Genomic DNA, 19,515 nt, shown 5'->3' with positions numbered 1-19,515 from the left:
TATGTATGTATGTATGTATGTATGTATGTATGTATGTATGTATGTATGTGTGTATATATTGTTATGATTTACTTTTTATTACTTTAATATCAATTAATCTTTATTTGATTACTCCAATTAATTATTTAATCAAATATCCAATTGTCGCAAATCATACAAAAAAAATTAAGAAAAAATCTCAGGGTGCCTTTTTTTAATACAAAAAAAATATCTAAATTATCTTATGTTATACTAATCTTCTCTCGTGGTTTCAGTATCTCTTAGTTGGTTCTAATCGGGAAAAATATTAGGAAAGGGAATTAAATAGAAATATAAAATAAGCATACAGAATTGTCTTTTAATATCAAAATCAATGCTCTAAAAATTGATCAAATTAAAACCTGTGGACACAGCTGTCCGAATGAAATTTTTACCACTTAAATTTATTCTAGTTCAAATAACAATTTATCGGTTTGTTCCCGATGACTTTGATAAAACAAGCTAAATAAACAAATTTAGGTATTCGCAAAATTACTTATATTTCCTATTTAAGTTTTGAAATATTGGAATCTTAATTCATATGCTTTTACTCAAAATTTTAGTTTCCGAACATAAAAATATCTTTCACATAAATTGACTGACCTTTTGCTTCACTCACTCTGACGTCTTCTCTTGACCCAAAACAGCTCTCCCTTGTTGACTATGTTATAGCTACCTATCAAAGCCCTCTCCGTTCTCAAGCTTCAAATCTATCAGCATACCAGCACCAATTCTCCAACGAGCCAGGCCTTTTTTTTAACCAGTACTCGATTCAATCAGACTCCAAAAATTCTCTCCTCTCCTTCTCACAATAATACAGAATCAAAGAGGTATTTCGTCTCAATTTGATCTGTCTCTCGTTCCACTTTTCAGCTCTATTCTCCACTATCAAACAACCACTGGTACTTGCTATCTAACTATCCACGAAAACGTTGACTGCTCTTCAGCGATGCCAATAACATAATAATTTTTTCTTTTTCTAACTGTCTCAACTTTCAAGCTTCTCTTTCCCCATTCCAAATTTCCTAGCCCATCAGAAACATTTATCTCTCCACCTTCCTCTCTTTTCATTCGAAAACAAACAGTCATTCTTTCAAAAATATTCCTACCATCATAATTACTTTCGGGGAATTCTACAACATTTACTCGGGGTTAAACAAAAAGAGATTAAAATTCCAAACTTTCTTTTAAACTATTTTTCTAGAAACTAATAATTATCTCTACCTGTAGATTCTACCTTTCCCGTAATAAACAATCTTTTTACATTATAATCCTAAATCAATCTTCCTTTCACTTTAATTATTCACAAAAGTCTTTAGTTCTTCATCGAAAAACTCATTAAAGGAGAAATCCACTTACATGCAAACTAACTTCTAATAGTATGAATGTATGTATGTATGTATGTATGCATGTATCTATGTATGTATGTATGTATGTATGTATGTATGTGGAAAAGTTACACCGATCTGAATTTTTTTCCTGTGTTTCAAGAGGGGGGTCAGGGCCGATACAGAACCGGTGTAGTTTGTGACTTTTGTCCACCCATAAGTCAGCTATAGGGCTAGGTAAATACAAAATGGCATATTTTTTGGGCGTATATATCTTAGGTTCAAGGAAAGACAGGAAAACCGCAAACACTCCAAATCAATAACGTTGAGTTAAGCTTCCAAATGGTGCCCAAACGGTCAAGATACACCTACACACGGCTCAGTATAGCAGAAAAACTGAAAAATGAAACTTTCAAAATTTTGGTTTTTCGACAATTACTCGAAATTTCAACCTACAAATTGCGCCAATAACTAAGCGTTTGTAGGAGAACTCTAGACGTGTCTAACGGTGTATACCTCATATCTGGTAAAATTCGATTTTTTAAATTATAGGCTTCATAAGTATCATCAAATCTACTTCTTATGGGAAAACGGTTTTTCAAGCTCAATAATTCTTGTAATACCTTCAGTTATCGTACTTGACCTTGGATGCGTCAGATACTACTTGTCAATACGTTTCAAACTCATGTTTAATGATCAAAATCGGCTAAGCCTTTCAGAAGTTAGCGAGCTCCAAAAGTTTAATACATTTAACCATTATCGCCGAAATGGTTAATGTAGTTGTAGTGGTTACGACGCTAAGTTTGATCGGAAAATCCGAGTTCATTTGCCAGCCATAATTATTAGGATGGCTGGAATATGAACTCGGATTGTCTTATCACAAGTCTGGTGTTGTAACTACTAGGTCATTTGGGAGAAAATGCGACAAAGGCGACCATTTATAACGCTTAACGTGTAATCAAGAAACATTACATTTAACTTAATACATTTAATTTATAAAAAACTTTGAAAAACTCCTGATACAAGAATAAAAAATCGCTAAATGCCGTAAAAATGAGTGGCGCATACAATATTCCAGCTACAAAAGAACTGGTATGAATATTACGTGGTGCGAAAATGTATTTTCATTTTAATAAAAAAATAAAATTCTAGTTTTATTTTCAAAGATTTTTTCCGTAATATTTGCTAAATTTGAAGAAAAACACGCCACAAAAGAGCCTCAAAATGAAGACTGTATCAAAGTTACTCTTTTGTGGCGCGTTTTATTTCAAATTTAACAAATATTATGGAATAAATCTTTCAAAATAAAGCTAGAAGTTTATTTTCCATCAAAATAAAAATACATTTTCGCGCCAGGTAATATTCATATCAGCTCTTTTGTAGCTGGAATATTGTATGCGCCACCCATTTTTACGGCGATTAGCGGTTTTTTATTCTTCTTTTATTTATTCTTGAATATTTTCTGACAGGCATGAGCCAACAATACGAAATTTGGTAAGCGGGGGTTTATTGGGACGACAACTGTAAATTTCGCTACCAAAAATGATGTATTACCCAGAGGGCGCCACATACGTCTTTCAGCGCTAATTTAATACGTTTCAAATTTTTATTCTCTTAATATTTTTAATTAAAAATGTATACTAAATTCATCTCGCTAAACTTGACCATTTTCGAAATAAACGCATTTTAAATCTGCAATGCAACATAATTTTTTGCATAATATCATTGTAGTTACACCCGAAAAATAAATTTAAAGCCATAATAATTTCCAAAAATACATCGCAAATTCCTTATAATGGAATTTTCGATGCCATAACCCAAATATGAGAACTTGCACAATTATTATGGTTTTAAGTTAATTTTTCGGGTGTATCTACAATGATATCTATATGCAAAAATTATGTGGAATCGCAGATTTAAAATGCGTTTATTTCGAAAACGGTTAAGTTTAGCGAGATGAATGTAGTATTACTTTTTTAATTAGAAATATTAAGAGAATCAAAATTTTGATTCAAAAAGTAACTAGAGTGGGAGATAAACAATTAAACTTATTAAATGAGCGCTTAAAGACTTATGTGGCGCCCTCTGGGAAATTCATCATTTTTGGTAGCGAATTTCTCGTCACAAAAAATCCCCGCTTACCAAATTTTTTGTTGTTGGCTCATGGCTGTCAGGAAATATTCAAGAATAAATAAAATAAAAGTTTACTTTTGACACCCTGTATTTCAGTTACTATCAACTGTCGTACTAAGGTAAGTTAGTTTAAATCAAATTATTTTAAGCTCAAGAACCTGAGGTTAAGCTATGGCCCCTTCTTCAACACTTATTAAACTTATTACTTCTTAAGGTTGATTAGCTGAAATTTATTTAAAATTTTCAATATATTGTTTTTGTTTTACTTATTTTTTTTTATTAATTTATATTGACGAATTAAATAATTTTAGTAAATTTTATTTGTTTTGATTTTCGACTGTTTTTAAGCTTTGTCTATATATACAATTGTGTAACTTTCAACGACATTAAAGCATATTTCTATTCTGTTTTATTTATATTCCTTTGTTATTTTCAGATATGGCCTTTAATGGTATCCAGTGAGAATTGTGAGAAAATAGATTGGCTTCAACCGTTTAATAATGAGAGCAGTTATACTTGTAATTCTAATGGATGGTTTGCTGATCAAACCGACAAAGAATGTCGACAATATTTTGTGTGCGTTACAAATGGCGAATCCTATATAAAAATTTACTTAAAATGTCCAACTGGATCGTACTTCGATAACACGATTAACGATTGTAGTGCAGAGTATCTTTGTCCCTATCAAACAATACCCACTACTAATAAACCATCTACTGAACAAATCAAAACAACAAGTACATATAATATTGAAGACACCTCCACCCAAACACACCGGATAACCACATATGAAACTAATTTAACAACTAGAGAATCAGAAACACTATCAACAGAAAATACACCAACCACATCTGGTAATAATATAGCTTCCAGCACAGAAAGAGAAATAACCGAGTCCACTAAAAACTTATCAACTAGTGAATCTGATACCACAATATCGACTACACCAGAAATTAGTACAACCGAACAACAACAAACAACGCCCATTGACGAGTGTTCCTACAATGACAATCCTGATTACTTTACCTGTACAGTTAAAGGCAGATTCAGAAATGCAAATGATAGAACCTGTAGAACCTATTACCTCTGCAATGTTTTAAGTAGTGGAAGAGTAATCCAAACAAAATATACTTGTCCTTCAAACTCAAACTTTAATCCTGTGAAACAGCTTTGCGATGTAGATTACAGCTGCCCCTGTCCTTCAGCACCAGATACCACAACAACTTCATCTCCTACCGTCACCACCAATAACAATATAACGACTGAAGTTTCTACGGAGGAGCTAATACCGACTACTGCAGTGACCACCGAAGGAAGCTCCAATCAAAATGTTACCGATAGTAGTACATCAAACAACGAGTCAACTGAAAATGTAAAAACTACATCAGACAATGATGTAAGTACCAACACAGAACCTGAATTAACCACGTCCTCCATAGTATCCACTACAGACTCATCAATTAGTGAATCCGATACAACAATATCGACTACACCAGAAGTCACTACAACCGAACGACAACAAACAACACCAATTGATGAGTGTTCCTACAATGACAATCCTGATTATTTTACCTGTAGAGTAAAAGGCAGATTCAGAAATGCAAATGATAGAACCTGTAAAACCTATTATCTCTGCAATGTTTTAAGTAGTGGAAGAGTAATCCAAACAAAATATACTTGTCCTTCAAACTCCAATTTTAATCCTGTGAAACAGCTTTGCGATGTAGATTACAGCTGCCCCTGTCCTTCAGCACCAGATATCACTACAATTTCATCCCCTACCATCACCACCAATAACAATATACCGACTGAAGCTTCTACGGAGGAGATAACATTCACCACTGCAGTGACCACCGACAGAAATAACAATCAAAATGTTACCGATAGTAGTACATCAAACACTGAGACCACTGAAAGTGTAACAAATATATCAGACAATGTTATAAGTTCCAACACAGAACCAGAACTAACCACGTCCTCCATAATATCCACTACAGACTCATCAACTAGTGAATCCGATACAACCATATCGACTACACCAGAAGTTACTACAACCGAACAACAACAAACAACACTAATTGATGAGTGTTCCTACAATGGCAATCCTGATTATTTTACCTGTACAGTAAAAGGCAGATTCAGAAATGCCAATGATAGAACCTGTAAAACCTATTATCTCTGCAATGTTTTAAGTAGTGGAAGAGTAATCCAAACAAAATATAATTGTCCTTCAAACTCAAACTTTAATCCTGTAAAAGAGCTTTGCGATATAGATTACAGCTGCCCCTGTCCTTCAGCACCAGATACCACTACAACTCCATCTCCTACCGTCACCGACAATAACAATATAACAACTGAAGTTTCTACTGAGGAGAAAATACCCACTACTGAAGTGACCACCGAAGGAAGTTCCAATCAAAATTTTACCGATAGTAGTACCTCAAACAACGAGACAACTGAAAATGTAACAACTACATCAGACAAGGATGTAAGTACCAACACAGAACCTGAACTAACCACGTCCTCCATAATATCCACTACAGACTCATCAACTAGTGAATCCGATACAACAATATCGACTACACCAGAAGTTACTACAACCGAACGACAACAAACAACACCAATTGATGAGTGTTCCTACAATGGCAATCCTGATTATTTTACCTGTACAATAGAAGGCAGATTCAGAAATGCAAATGATAGAACCTGTAAAACCTATTATCTCTGCAACGTTTTAAGTAGTGGAAGAGTAATCCAAACAAAATACACTTGTCTTTCAAACTCAAATTTTAATCCTGTGAAACAGCTTTGCGATGTAGAATACAGCTGCCCCTGTTCTTTGGCACCAGACACTACAACAACTTCATCTTCTACCGTCACCACCAACAACAATATAACGACTAAAGCTTCTACGGAGGAGATAAAATCCACTACTCCAGTGACCACTGAAAGAAATACCAATCAAAATGTTACCGATAGTAGTACATCAAACAACGAGACTACTGAAAATGTAACAACTACATCAGATAGTGATGTAAGTACCAACACAGAACCTGAACTAACCACGTCCTCCATAGTATCCACTACAGACTCATCAAGTAGTGTATCCGATACAACAATATCGACTACACCAGAAGTTACTACAACCGAACGAGAACAAACAACCCCCATTGACGAGTGTTCCTATAATGACAATCCTGATTACTTCACCTGTACAGTTAAAGGTAGATTCAGGAATGCAAATGATAGAACCTGTAGAACTTATTATCTCTGCAATGTTTTAAGCAGTGGAAGAGTAATCCAAACAAAATATACCTGTCCTTCAAACTCAAACTTTAATCCAGCGAAACAGCTTTGCGATGTAGACTACAGCTGCCCCTGTCCTTCAGCACCAGACACTACTACAACTTCACCTTCTACCGTCACCACCAATAACAATATAACGACTGAAGCTTCTACGGAGGAGATAAAATCCACTACTGCAGTGACCACCGAAAGAAATACCAATCAAAATGTTACCGATAGTAGTACATCAATAAACGAGACTACTGAAAATGTAACAACTACATCAGACAGTGATGTAAGTACCAACACAGAACCTGAAATAACCACGTCCTCCATAGTGTCCACTATAGACTCATCAAGTAGTGTATCCGATACAACAATATCCACTACACCAGAAGTTACTACAACCGAACGAGAACAAACAACCCCCATTGACGAGTGTTCCTATAATGACAATCCTGATTACTTTACCTGTACAGTTAAAGGTAGATTCAGGAATGCAAATGATAGAACCTGTAGAACTTATTATCTCTGCAATATTTTAAGCAGTGGAAGAGTAATCCAAACAAAATATACCTGTCCTTCAAACTCAAACTTTAATCCGGCGAAACAGCTTTGCGATGTAGACTACAGCTGCCCCTGTCCTTCAGCGCCAGACACTACTACAATTTCATCTTCTACGGTCCCCACCAATAACAATATAACGACAAAAGCTTCTACGGAGGAGATAAAGTCCACTACTCCAGTGACCACTGAAAGAAATACCAATCAAAATGTTACCGATAGTAGTACATCAAACAACGAGACTACTAAAAATGTAACAACTACATCCGACAATGATGTAAGTACCAACACAGAACCTGAACTAACCACGTCCTCCATAGTATCCACTACAGACTCATCAACTAGTGGATCCGATACAACAATATCGACTACACCAGAAGTAACTACAACCGAACGAGAACAAACAATCCCCATTGATGAGTGTTCCTATAATGACAATCCTGATTACTTTACCTGTACAATTAAAGGTATATTCAGGAATGCAAATGATAGAACCTGTAGAACTTATTATCTCTGCAATGTTTTAAGCAGTGGAAGAGTAATCCAAACAAAATATACATGTCCTTCAAACTCAAACTTTAATCCGGCGAAACAGCTTTGCGATGTAGACTACAGCTGCCCCTGTCCTTCAGCACCAGACACTACTATAACTTCATCTTCTACCGTCACCACCAATAACAATATAACGACAAAAGCTTCTACGGAGGAGATAAAATCCACTACTCCAGTGACCACTGAAAGAAATACCAATCAAAATGTTACCGATAGTAGTACATCAAACAACGAGACTACTGAAAATGTAACAACTACATCAGACAGTGATGTAAGTACCAACACAGAACCTGAACTAACTACGTCCTCCGTAGTATCCACTACAGACTCATCAAGTAGTGTATCCGATACAACAATATCGACTACACCAGAAGTTACTACAACCGAACGAGAACAAACAACCCCCATTGACGAATGTTCCTATAATGACAATCCTGATTACTTTACCTGTACAGTTAAAGGTAGATTCAGGAATGCAAATGATAGAACCTGCAGAACCTATTATCTCTGCAATGTTTTAAGCAGTGGAAGAGTAATCCAAACAAAATATACCTGTCCTTCAAATTCAAACTTTAATCCGGCGAAACAACTTTGCGATGTAGACTACAGCTGCCCCTGTCCTTCAGCACCAGACACTACTACAACTTCATCTTCTACCGTCACCACCAATAACAATATAACGACTGAAGCTTCTACGGAGGAGATAAAATCCACTACTGCAGTGACCACCGAAAGAAATACCAATCAAAATGTTACCGATAGTAGTATATCAAACAAAGAGACTACTGAAAATGTAACAACTACATCAGACAATGATGTAAGTACCAACACAGAACCTGAACTAACCACGTCCTCCATAGTATCCACTACAGACTCATCAACTAGTGAATCCGGTAAAACAATATCGACTACACCAGAAGTTACTACAACCGAACGAGAACAAACAACCCCCACTGACGAGTGTTCCTATAATGACAATCCTGATTACTTTACCTGTACAGTTAAAGGTAGATTCAGGAATGCAAATGATAGAACCTGTAGAACTTATTATCTCTGCAATATTTTAAGCAGTGGAAGAGTAATCCAAACAAAATATACCTGTCCTTCAAATTCAAACTTTAATCCGGCGAAACAGCTTTGCGATGTAGACTACAGCTGCCCCTGTCCTTCAGCACCAGACACTACTACAACTTCATCTTCTACCGTCACCACCAATAACAATATAACGACAAAAGCTTCTACGGAGGAGATAAAATCCACTACTCCAGTGACCACTGAAAGAAATACCAATCAAAATGTTACCGATAGTAGTACATCAAACAACGAGACTACTGAAAATGTAACAACTACATCAGACAGTGATGTAAGTACCAACACAGAACCTGAACTAACTACGTCCTCCATACTATCCACTACAGACTCATCAAGTAGTGTATCCGATACAACAATATCGACTACACCAGAAGTTACTACAACCGAACGAGAACAAACAACCCCCATTGACGAATGTTCCTATAATGACAATCCTGATTACTTTACCTGTACAGTTAAAGGTAGATTCAGGAATGCAAATGATAGAACCTGTAGAACTTATTATCTCTGCAATATTTTAAGCAGTGGAAGAGTAATCCAAACAAAATATACCTGTCCTTCAAACTCAAACTTTAATCCGGCGAAACAGCTTTGCGATGTAGACTACAGCTGCCCCTGTCCTTCAGCACCAGACACTACTACAACTTCATCTTCTACCGTCACCACCAATAACAATATAACAACAAAAGCTTCTACGGAGGAGATAAAGTCCACTACTCCAGTGACCACTGAAAGAAATACCAATCAAAATGTTACCGATAGTAGTACATCAAACAACGAGACTACTGCAAATGTAACAACTACATCAGACAATGATGTAAGTACCACCACAGAACCTGAACTAACCACGTCCTCCATAGTGTCTACTACAAACTCATCAACTAGTGAATCCGATACAACACTATCGACTACACCAGAAGTTACTACAACCGAACAACAACAAACAACCCCCATTGACGAGTGTTCCTACAATGATAATCCTGATTATTTTACTTGTACAGTGAAAGGCAGATTCAGAAATGCAAATGATAGAACCTGTAGAACCTATTATCTCTGCAATGTTTTAAGCAGTGGAAGAGTAATCCAAACAAAATATACCTGTCCTTCAAATTCAAACTTTAATCCGGCGAAACAACTTTGCGATGTAGACTACAGCTGCCCCTGTCCTTCAGCACCAGACACTACTACAACTTCATCTTCTACCGTCACCACCAATAACAATATAACGACTGAAGCTTCTACGGAGGAGATAAAATCCACTACTGCAGTGACCACCGAAAGAAATACCAATCAAAATGTTACCGATAGTAGTATATCAAACAACGAGACTACTGAAAATGTAACAACTACATCAGACAATGATGTAAGTACCAACACAGAACCTGAACTAACCACGTCCTCCATAGTATCCACTACAGACTCATCAACTAGTGAATCCGGTAAAACAATATCGACTACACCAGAAGTTACTACAACCGAACGAGAACAAACAACCCCCACTGACGAGTGTTCCTATAATGACAATCCTGATTACTTTACCTGTACAGTTAAAGGTAGATTCAGGAATGCAAATGATAGAACCTGTAGAACTTATTATCTCTGCAATATTTTAAGCAGTGGAAGAGTAATCCAAACAAAATATACCTGTCCTTCAAATTCAAACTTTAATCCGGCGAAACAGCTTTGCGATGTAGACTACAGCTGCCCCTGTCCTTCAGCACCAGACACTACTACAACTTCATTTTCTACCGTCACCACCAATAACAATATAACGACAAAAGCTTCTACGGAGGAGATAAAATCCACTACTCCAGTGACCACTGAAAGAAATACCAATCAAAATGTTACCGATAGTAGTACATCAAACAACGAGACTACTGAAAATGTAACAACTACATCAGACAGTGATGTAAGTACCAACACAGAACCTGAACTAACTACGTCCTCCATACTATCCACTACAGACTCATCAAGTAGTGTATCCGATACAACAATATCGACTACACCAGAAGTTACTACAACCGAACGAGAACAAACAACCCCCATTGACGAATGTTCCTATAATGACAATCCTGATTACTTTACCTGTACAGTTAAAGGTAGATTCAGGAATGCAAATGATAGAACCTGTAGAACTTATTATCTCTGCAATATTTTAAGCAGTGGAAGAGTAATCCAAACAAAATATACCTGTCCTTCAAACTCAAAATTTAATCCGGCGAAACAGCTTTGCGATGTAGACTACAGCTGCCCCTGTCCTTCAGCACCAGACACTACTACAACTTCATCTTCTACCGTCACCACCAATAACAATATAACGACAAAAGCTTCTACGGAGGAGATAAAGTCCACTACTCCAGTGACCACTGAAAGAAATACCAATCAAAATGTTACCGATAGTAGTACATCAAACAACGAGACTACTGCAAATGTAACAACTACATCAGACAATGATGTAAGTACCACCACAGAACCTGAACTAACCACGTCCTCCGTAGTGTCTACTACAAACTCATCAACTAGTGAATCCGATACAACACTATCGACTACACCAGAAGTTACTACAACCGAACAAGAACAAACAACCCCCATTGACGAGTGTTCCTACAATGATAATCCTGATTATTTTACTTGTACAGTGAAAGGCAGATTCAGAAATGCAAATGATAGAACCTGTAGAACCTATTATCTCTGCAATGTTTTAAGCAGTGGAAGAGTAATCCAAACAAAATATACCTGTCCTTCAAATTCAAACTTTAATCCGGCGAAACAGCTTTGCGATGTAGACTACAGCTGCCCCTGTCCTTCAGCACCAGACACTACTACAACTTCATCTTCTACCGTCACCACCAATAACAATATAACGACTGAAGCTTCTACGGAGGAGATAAAATCCACTACTGCAGTGACCACCGAAAGAAATACCAATCAAAATGTTACCGATAGTAGTATATCAAACAACGAGACTACTGAAAATGTAACAACTACATCAGACAATGATGTAAGTACCAACACAGAACCTGAACTAACCACGTCCTCCATAGTATCCACTACAGACTCACCAACTAGTGAATCCGGTAAAACAATATCGACTACACCAGAAGTTACTACAACCGAACGAGAACAAACAACCCCCACTGACGAGTGTTCCTATAATGACAATCCTGATTACTTTACCTGTACAGTTAAAGGTAGATTCAGGAATGCAAATGATAGAACCTGTAGAACTTATTATCTCTGCAATATTTTAAGCAGTGGAAGAGTAATCCAAACAAAATATACCTGTCCTTCAAGCTCAAACTTTAATCCGGCGAAACAGTTTTGCGATGTAGACTACAGCTGCCCCTGTCCTTCAGCACCAGACACTACTACAACTTCATCTTCTACCGTCACCACCAATAACAATATAACGACAAAAGCTTCTACGGAGGAGATAAAATCCACTACTCCAGTGACCACTGAAAGAAATACCAATCAAAATGTTACCGATAGTAGTACATCAAACAACGAGACTACTGAAAATGTAACAACTACATCAGACAGTGATGTAAGTACCAACACAGAACCTGAGCTAACCACGTCCTCCATAGTGTCCACTACAGACTCATCAAGTAGTGTATCTGATACAACAATATCGACTACACCAGAAGTTACTACAACCGAACAACAACAAACAGCCTCCATTGACGAGTGTTCCTACAATGATAATCCTGATTATTTTACTTGTACAGTGAAAGGCAGATTCAGAAATGCAAATGATAAAACCTGTAGAACCTATTATCTCTGCAATGTTTTAAGCAGTGGAAGAGTAATCCAAACAAAATATACTTGTCCTTCAAACTCAAACTTTAATCCTGCGAAACAGCTTTGCGATGTAGATTATAGCTGTCCCTGTCCTTCAGCACCAGACTCTGCTACAACTTCATTTCCGACCGTCACCACGAATAATAATATAACGACTGAAATTTCTAGGGAGGACGAGATAATATCCACTACTGTAGTGACCACAGAAAGAAATAACAATCAAAATGTTACTGAGAGTAGTATATCAAACACCAATTCAACTGAAAATGTACCAACTACATCAGACAATGATGTAAGTACCAACACAAAACCTGAACTGACCACGTCCTCTATAATATCTACTACAGACTCATCAACTAGTGAATCCTATACAAATGTATCGACTACAGCCACAATCACTACAACCGAGCAACAGCAAACAGCGCACATTGACGAGTGTTCCTATAATGACAATCCTCATTACTTTAACTGTACAGTAAAAGGCAGATTCAGAAATGCAAATGATAGAACCTGTGGAACCTATTATCTCTGCAATGTTTTAAGCAGTGGAAAAGTAATTCAAACAAAATATACCTGTCCTTCAAACTCAAACTTTAATCCTGCGAAACAGCTTTGCGATGTAGACTATAGGTGTCCCTGTCCTTCAGCACCAGACACTACAACAACTGCATCTTCGACTGTACAAGAAATTAGTACATTGCTTCCGACCGATAAGGTAACTACAGAAGGAATTGGCTTGAATTCCTCCACAACAGAAACAGTGCAAATTGATGTCTGTATTTATGAAGAAGACCCAGACTATTTTACTTGCACAACGTCTGGAAATTTTCCTAATCTTAATGACATAAGCTGCAAAACATATTTCTTTTGCATAAATATTGTCGATCCAATACTTTTAATCAAGTCGCAATATACGTGTGATAAAGACACCTACTTTAATCCCTTGACCAAAACTTGTGAGGCTGAATATGTTTGCCCTTGTATTGGCCGGACCTCTAGCAGTACAAATAACATAATACAAACAACATCTACTAGCTCGACAGAGTCTATAGATACTTCGCCTAAAACCGATGGAAGTACTAGTCAGGACGTAAGCAGTAGTACTGCATCGACTACGCTTGATAGTAATACAACTTCCAGCCGGTCTGTACCCATCACAGGTAATTCAGACTCCACAACTAGGGATACAGAATCTACAACAACATCCTCTAATCCAGGAACTAGTACTCCTGGTCAACAAGAAACAACACCCATAGATGAATGTTCCCACAATGATGATCCTAATTACTTTATCTGTACAGAAAAAGGAAGATTTAGAAATGCAAATGACAGAACTTGTGAAACCTACTACTTGTGTAACGTTCTTAGAAGTGGAAGGATTATTCAAACCAAATACAATTGTCCTAGTGGCTCAAACTTTAACCCAATCAAACAACTTTGTGATGTAGACTATAAATGCCCATGTGTGTCTTTAATAAATACGACCACGACCATAAACTGATGAAGTAACTGACATTAACAGTTAGAAAACAAACAATTGTGTTATGTAGCTCATAAAATGTCCTGTTAATGAAGCATATTATGTATTTATGAAAAATATATATTTGTTACTATCTTCAAAGCCTACTCTTTAATTTTAAAGTTTTACATAAAAACCTGGTTGGAATGAAAACCATATTGTTGTAATTAATAAATTCATATGATGAATGACAAAATGACAAAAGATGGAAAAAAAAATACATTTTATGTTGTGAGATAGTACGATCGTAAAGGTAGTTCTTATACGTGGTAAGTTGACTTCAATCATAATTATATGTATGACATCGAAAAACCTCAAAAAAAATTATTCTTGATTAGACAATAATTTAATTTTGAATTAAAAAATGACTACTAATTAGACTGCTTTATTGTCTACAATCAGTTTTTACTTTATGCCAAATTAAAAAAATGTTACAACGTGAAATGAAGTAAACACTTCTGTTGTATGTAGGCATATATGAATTTATTAAAAAATCCTTAAAATTTATCCACGAAGGAGTGGAAGTGCAAAACGTTTTCGGTCAGATTGACCATCATCAGTGTAAACCTGGAAATAAGTAAACCACTAAGATTAAAAAGCAAAAGCGTGAAATTTTGACAGTTGAAAAAATTTTAAGAAAATGTGCTTACTTAAGTAACCAAGTAATTAAGTTACAATTACTTGTACGTGTGTACAAGTAATTGAAACTAGTTACTTCAATAGGTATAAAAAGTGGTCGACATTAAGTCGATGTCTTAAAATTTAAAGATCACATGTGAATGTATTTCATCCTTGCTCGAAAATTGCACAAGGTAAGTACTTGTGTTCAGGTGAGAGGTTACGAACCAACTGATTAGACAGTTTGGTGCCAGAACTATATGACAAGATGTCAAAGGAAGTTAGGTGGATTTTTCATCTGTCAACCGAAAAAATTTTAAGCAAAGAGATTAATATTTAGTTTTCATTGGTATATTGAAAAATGCAGGTATTAAAAAGTTTAATGTGAGTTCTAATTTAAAATTAAGGTAATACATTCCTTAGTACAAACTGAATTTAAAAGCAAAAATCTGCTCTTGCTTTGTACTAAGGAATGTGTTACCTTAATTTTAAATTAGAACTCACATTAAACTTTTTAATACCTGCATTTTTCAACATACCAATTAAAACTAAATATTAATCTCTTTGTTTAAAATTTTTTCGGTTGACAGATGAAAAATCCACCTAACTTCCTTTGACATCTTGTCATACATTTCTGGCACCAAACTGTCTAATCAGTTGGTTCGTAACCTCTAACCTGAACACAAGTACTTACCTTGTGCAATTTTCGAGCAAGGATGAAATACATTCACATGTGATCTTTAAATCTTATACAATCTTATAAACAATAATGTATTTTAGAGGTTTTTATACCTATTGAAGGGGCTAGTTTCAATTACTTGTACACTGGACGTAAGTAACCACATTTTCTTAAATTTTTTTCAACTGTCAAAATTTCACCCTTTTGCTTTTTAATCTTAGTGGTTTACTTATTTCCAGGTTTACACTGATGATGGTCAGGCTGACCGAAAACGTTTTGTACTTCCACTCCTTCCTGGATAATTTTAAGGATTTTTTAATAAATTCATATATGCATACATACAACAGAAGTGTTTACTTCATTCCACGTTGTTATATTGAAGGTATACAGCCAACTACAGGGTTTACTCCCTTTTTAAAGTTAAAAAAAAATGGTAGTGTTCGACGTCATAAGAATAATTATGACTGAAGTCAACTAGCTCTCAAGCTAAGGTTTTAATGTGGAAACTATCGATTGTCGTAATGTTATGTAATGTAAATTTATAGGTTTCTTTGGATAATTTCCCACCTCTACTAATTTGATCTCTTTGTATTTCACAACGGATTATGTTTTCCATTTTTTGGGTTATTTTGCCGGTTTGTACTCATCACTATATACATCTACTTTACACAATTCTTTCTTTCATACAATGTCATAATAAAATACGTACAAAACTCTTTAATTGAAGCGTTTATTTGAAAAACAACACTTGCCTATTTTCGCAAATTGGACTTTATGTATTCTTCTCAGAATAGTAGTTTCTTTATTCATCTGACACATTCAGTTGTGTAAAAATCTCAGATATCCGGAGTAAACTACATAAAACATAGAACATTTGGATAGTAGGTATTAGACAAACAACAGATGTCTGGGAAGTTTTTCTTGTTTTGACAAAATTTTAATTTTTGGACAAGTGTTGTTTTTCAAATAATCGCTTCAATTGTAATGTTATTTTTAAGCTCATATCAACAATATCGAATATAATAATAGCAGTTAAGTATTACCATGTTGGTATATTTTCCTTGTTTATAAACTGTATAAAAAATTCTAAGCAGAAAAATGTGATACTTTAAAAGATTTGAAAAATGTCTTTAATACGTTAAGTACATTATATGTATGTAAAAGTATAATAAATTAATTGCAAATGAATAGTCTTTTTTTTTAATTGTAACCAATTAATACCAGCTTCTGCTTTTGGATACGTCGAACGCAATATCCGTAATGATGATTAATTTTGGCTCATAAGCAGTGGCGTAACAAACTCCGTCGGGGCCCCCCGCAGAATTTGAAATGGGGCCCCTTTTAACCCGGGAGCAGTCGCGCCGTTTTTTTTTTATTTTTTTTTAATTTCATTTTCATTTTTTTGTGTGGAATTTATGGCTTTGGTGGGAACTAAAAAGCATTTTTTAAATTAGCCTTTCTACCCAAATAAAAATAAAACGTTACCTGGAACTACAACGAGCGTAATATTAATCTGCTCGACGTCTAACTCTATTTCTGGGTTTTCATTTTCATTTTGAGTAGGATTAGTAAATATTGTTTCCTGACCAAGACCAACTACATCTATTGATGTTTCACCAACTTCACTAGGCTGCTGTTTTAATTCACCAGTGGTCACAAAAAATGATGAAATTTTTGGTAATTTTTGTTTTTGATCGGATTTTTGAGCACTTAACTTTCGTTTTTCTGCACCACTTTTATATTCCCTCTTAGAAGTCATTCTGTCTCCTGCAGATATATTACAATGACAGCGTTATTAAAAGTAGTGGAGTCAACGGAGTTTCTGCCCACCGAAAATATCAAACAAGATAAAACTTTTTATAAATTTCATTAAGAAACGTACTATAATTAATAAAACAGCATATCAAAAAGTTCTACTCCAAAAGTGGATGCTTAATTTTTTATTAAACAAATTAACTGCGAAATTAGTTTTTTTATATACACGAAAATATAAATTTTAGAAAAAACTCACTCGACCAGTGAAAATTCAGAAAATATTACATAACAAAAAAATTAAAGGTTTTTCTAAAATTACATCTACAGCTTCTATATTTTTTATTTATAACGCTCGAGTCACCCTTCCCACAAACTTTGGCAGTGGCGCACTGTATGGCAGCGTCCGTCGTAGCGAGCAGTTGAGTTAATTTAACATTACTTTTTAAAATTAGAAAATCTACGGTTTCGTTTTGATCTAAATCTGTCTCCTGCCGAATCGAGTCGACATTCATTTCATTACTTTTTAACTAATTAATCAAATTAAACTTTACAAATTGGCAATGAAAGAAGAACGTTAACGATATCTTATAATTATATCCCAAAGAAAAAAAAAATATGTGTATAAGTACAGTGTGGGTGTAAAATGTGGTACTAATATAATTTTACCTATATAAATCTGAAACTTACACAAATTATTTTTTAAACATCGTACTAAACCATGTTTTATTAAAAAAATATATCAAAACTTTTATTCAAATAATACAACGTCTCAAAAAATGTAATGTTTGAAAACTTCGTAGTTTTACAGAATAACTACCACTTTTAACTGGATATTACTTAAATGTAAACGCCTATATTACAATTATTGTATTGGTGTTTTTTTAAAGCCTAAGGTGTAATCTTTCAAATGTAATTATTTTACTTTGAAAATGAAATAAACAACTTCTTTTGTTGTTTTCTGTACAACTTACCTACGATACATTTAATAACCAGCTTTAAAAATAATAAATGTTAAAACAATTCTTTCTTGATTTCTTATACAGTGTGTTTGCGTAGCTTGGAGCCTATGGGAAATTTTTTTATTATCTATATTACGAAAAAAAGTTATTCTTCATAAAATGCTGTGCATGGTATAAAACCTAAGTTGCAATAATCAGATATTAAATTTTATTGATTTTATACGAGGTATATCAAAAAATATTAATTTCGCTCAATAGTATAATAATACCGATTTGTCTGCAACCGTGAGAAGAAGAGACGACAGATGTTCGTTTATACGGTGCAACTGACCTTGAGTGTTTTTCTTAACTCTGTTATACTGTACCTATACTACCTTTACAATATTGAAAAATTTTATTATAAAAAGATGTTCGCAATTAAAAACTATGTTTAAATATGCAATTACATATATCATTCCAGTTGAAATATTGTGAACTATCAAGGTACTTAACTCTTAGAGAGAAATTAATATTTTTCGACAATTTAAAGTTGGTAAAATGTGATATATTACGATTGAATCTTCGTTTTGAGATAATGCAGAGCTTTTTATAAAGAATCTGATAAGAATTTTATAAAGAATTTTTTCGTAAAATTAAAAAATTAATAATAAAATAGTTATTATAATTGTAATAAAATGATGTTGGTTATCGGTATTTTGAGAAATATTTGGAAAAATTTATTTTTTATTTACAACGATGTAATTACATATTAAAATTAAAATTGTATATTGTTAAATATAAAAGTACTTTATCCTTGAGTTAAATTCCTATTTTTTTTTACTTACCTCGTACAAAATTGATAAGCTTTGATATCTGATGGTTTATCCGGCTTATTTTGTATCTCAGATTTAAGACCATTCATAGCATTTCATGAAGAATAACTTTTTCGTAAAATTGATAATAAAAATGTTTCCCATATGGTCCGAAGCCACGCAGACATACTGTATAAGTGCTCAAAAAAATTTATTCTGAATTTTCAAATTGCAATGTCTGACAGGGCCGTAACTACCATTGGGGCAACCGGGCGCCGGGGGCCCCGCGATTGCAATCGCGTTATACTGCATATAATATGGACTATAGGCAATAAAACGCGATTAAAAACCTACATTATAGCCGAAGAATGTAAGTAACATTATATGTAGTATATTTTTTATGAAAACAGAAAAGATG

General features: G+C 34.6%; 1 protein-coding gene across 1 annotated transcript; it reads left to right on the top strand.

The window, feature by feature from the left end:
* Positions 1-1,399: 1,399 nt before the first annotated feature.
* LOC114331315 (mucin-2) lies at positions 1,400-16,780 on the top strand. Its single transcript, XM_050660905.1, has 4 exons — positions 1,400-1,405; positions 3,916-7,078; positions 7,625-7,795; positions 8,342-16,780. The coding sequence occupies exons 1-4, from the start codon at positions 1,400-1,402 to the stop codon at positions 14,275-14,277; spliced, it is 9,276 nt and encodes a 3,091-aa protein (XP_050516862.1). The 3' UTR covers positions 14,278-16,780.
* Positions 16,781-19,515: the final 2,735 nt, after the last annotated feature.

This window comes from Diabrotica virgifera, chromosome 1, assembly GCF_917563875.1.
Source record: "Diabrotica virgifera virgifera chromosome 1, PGI_DIABVI_V3a".
Taxonomy (NCBI): Eukaryota; Metazoa; Arthropoda; class Insecta; order Coleoptera; family Chrysomelidae; genus Diabrotica; species Diabrotica virgifera.
This window is presented reverse-complemented; position numbering and strand designations above follow the sequence as displayed.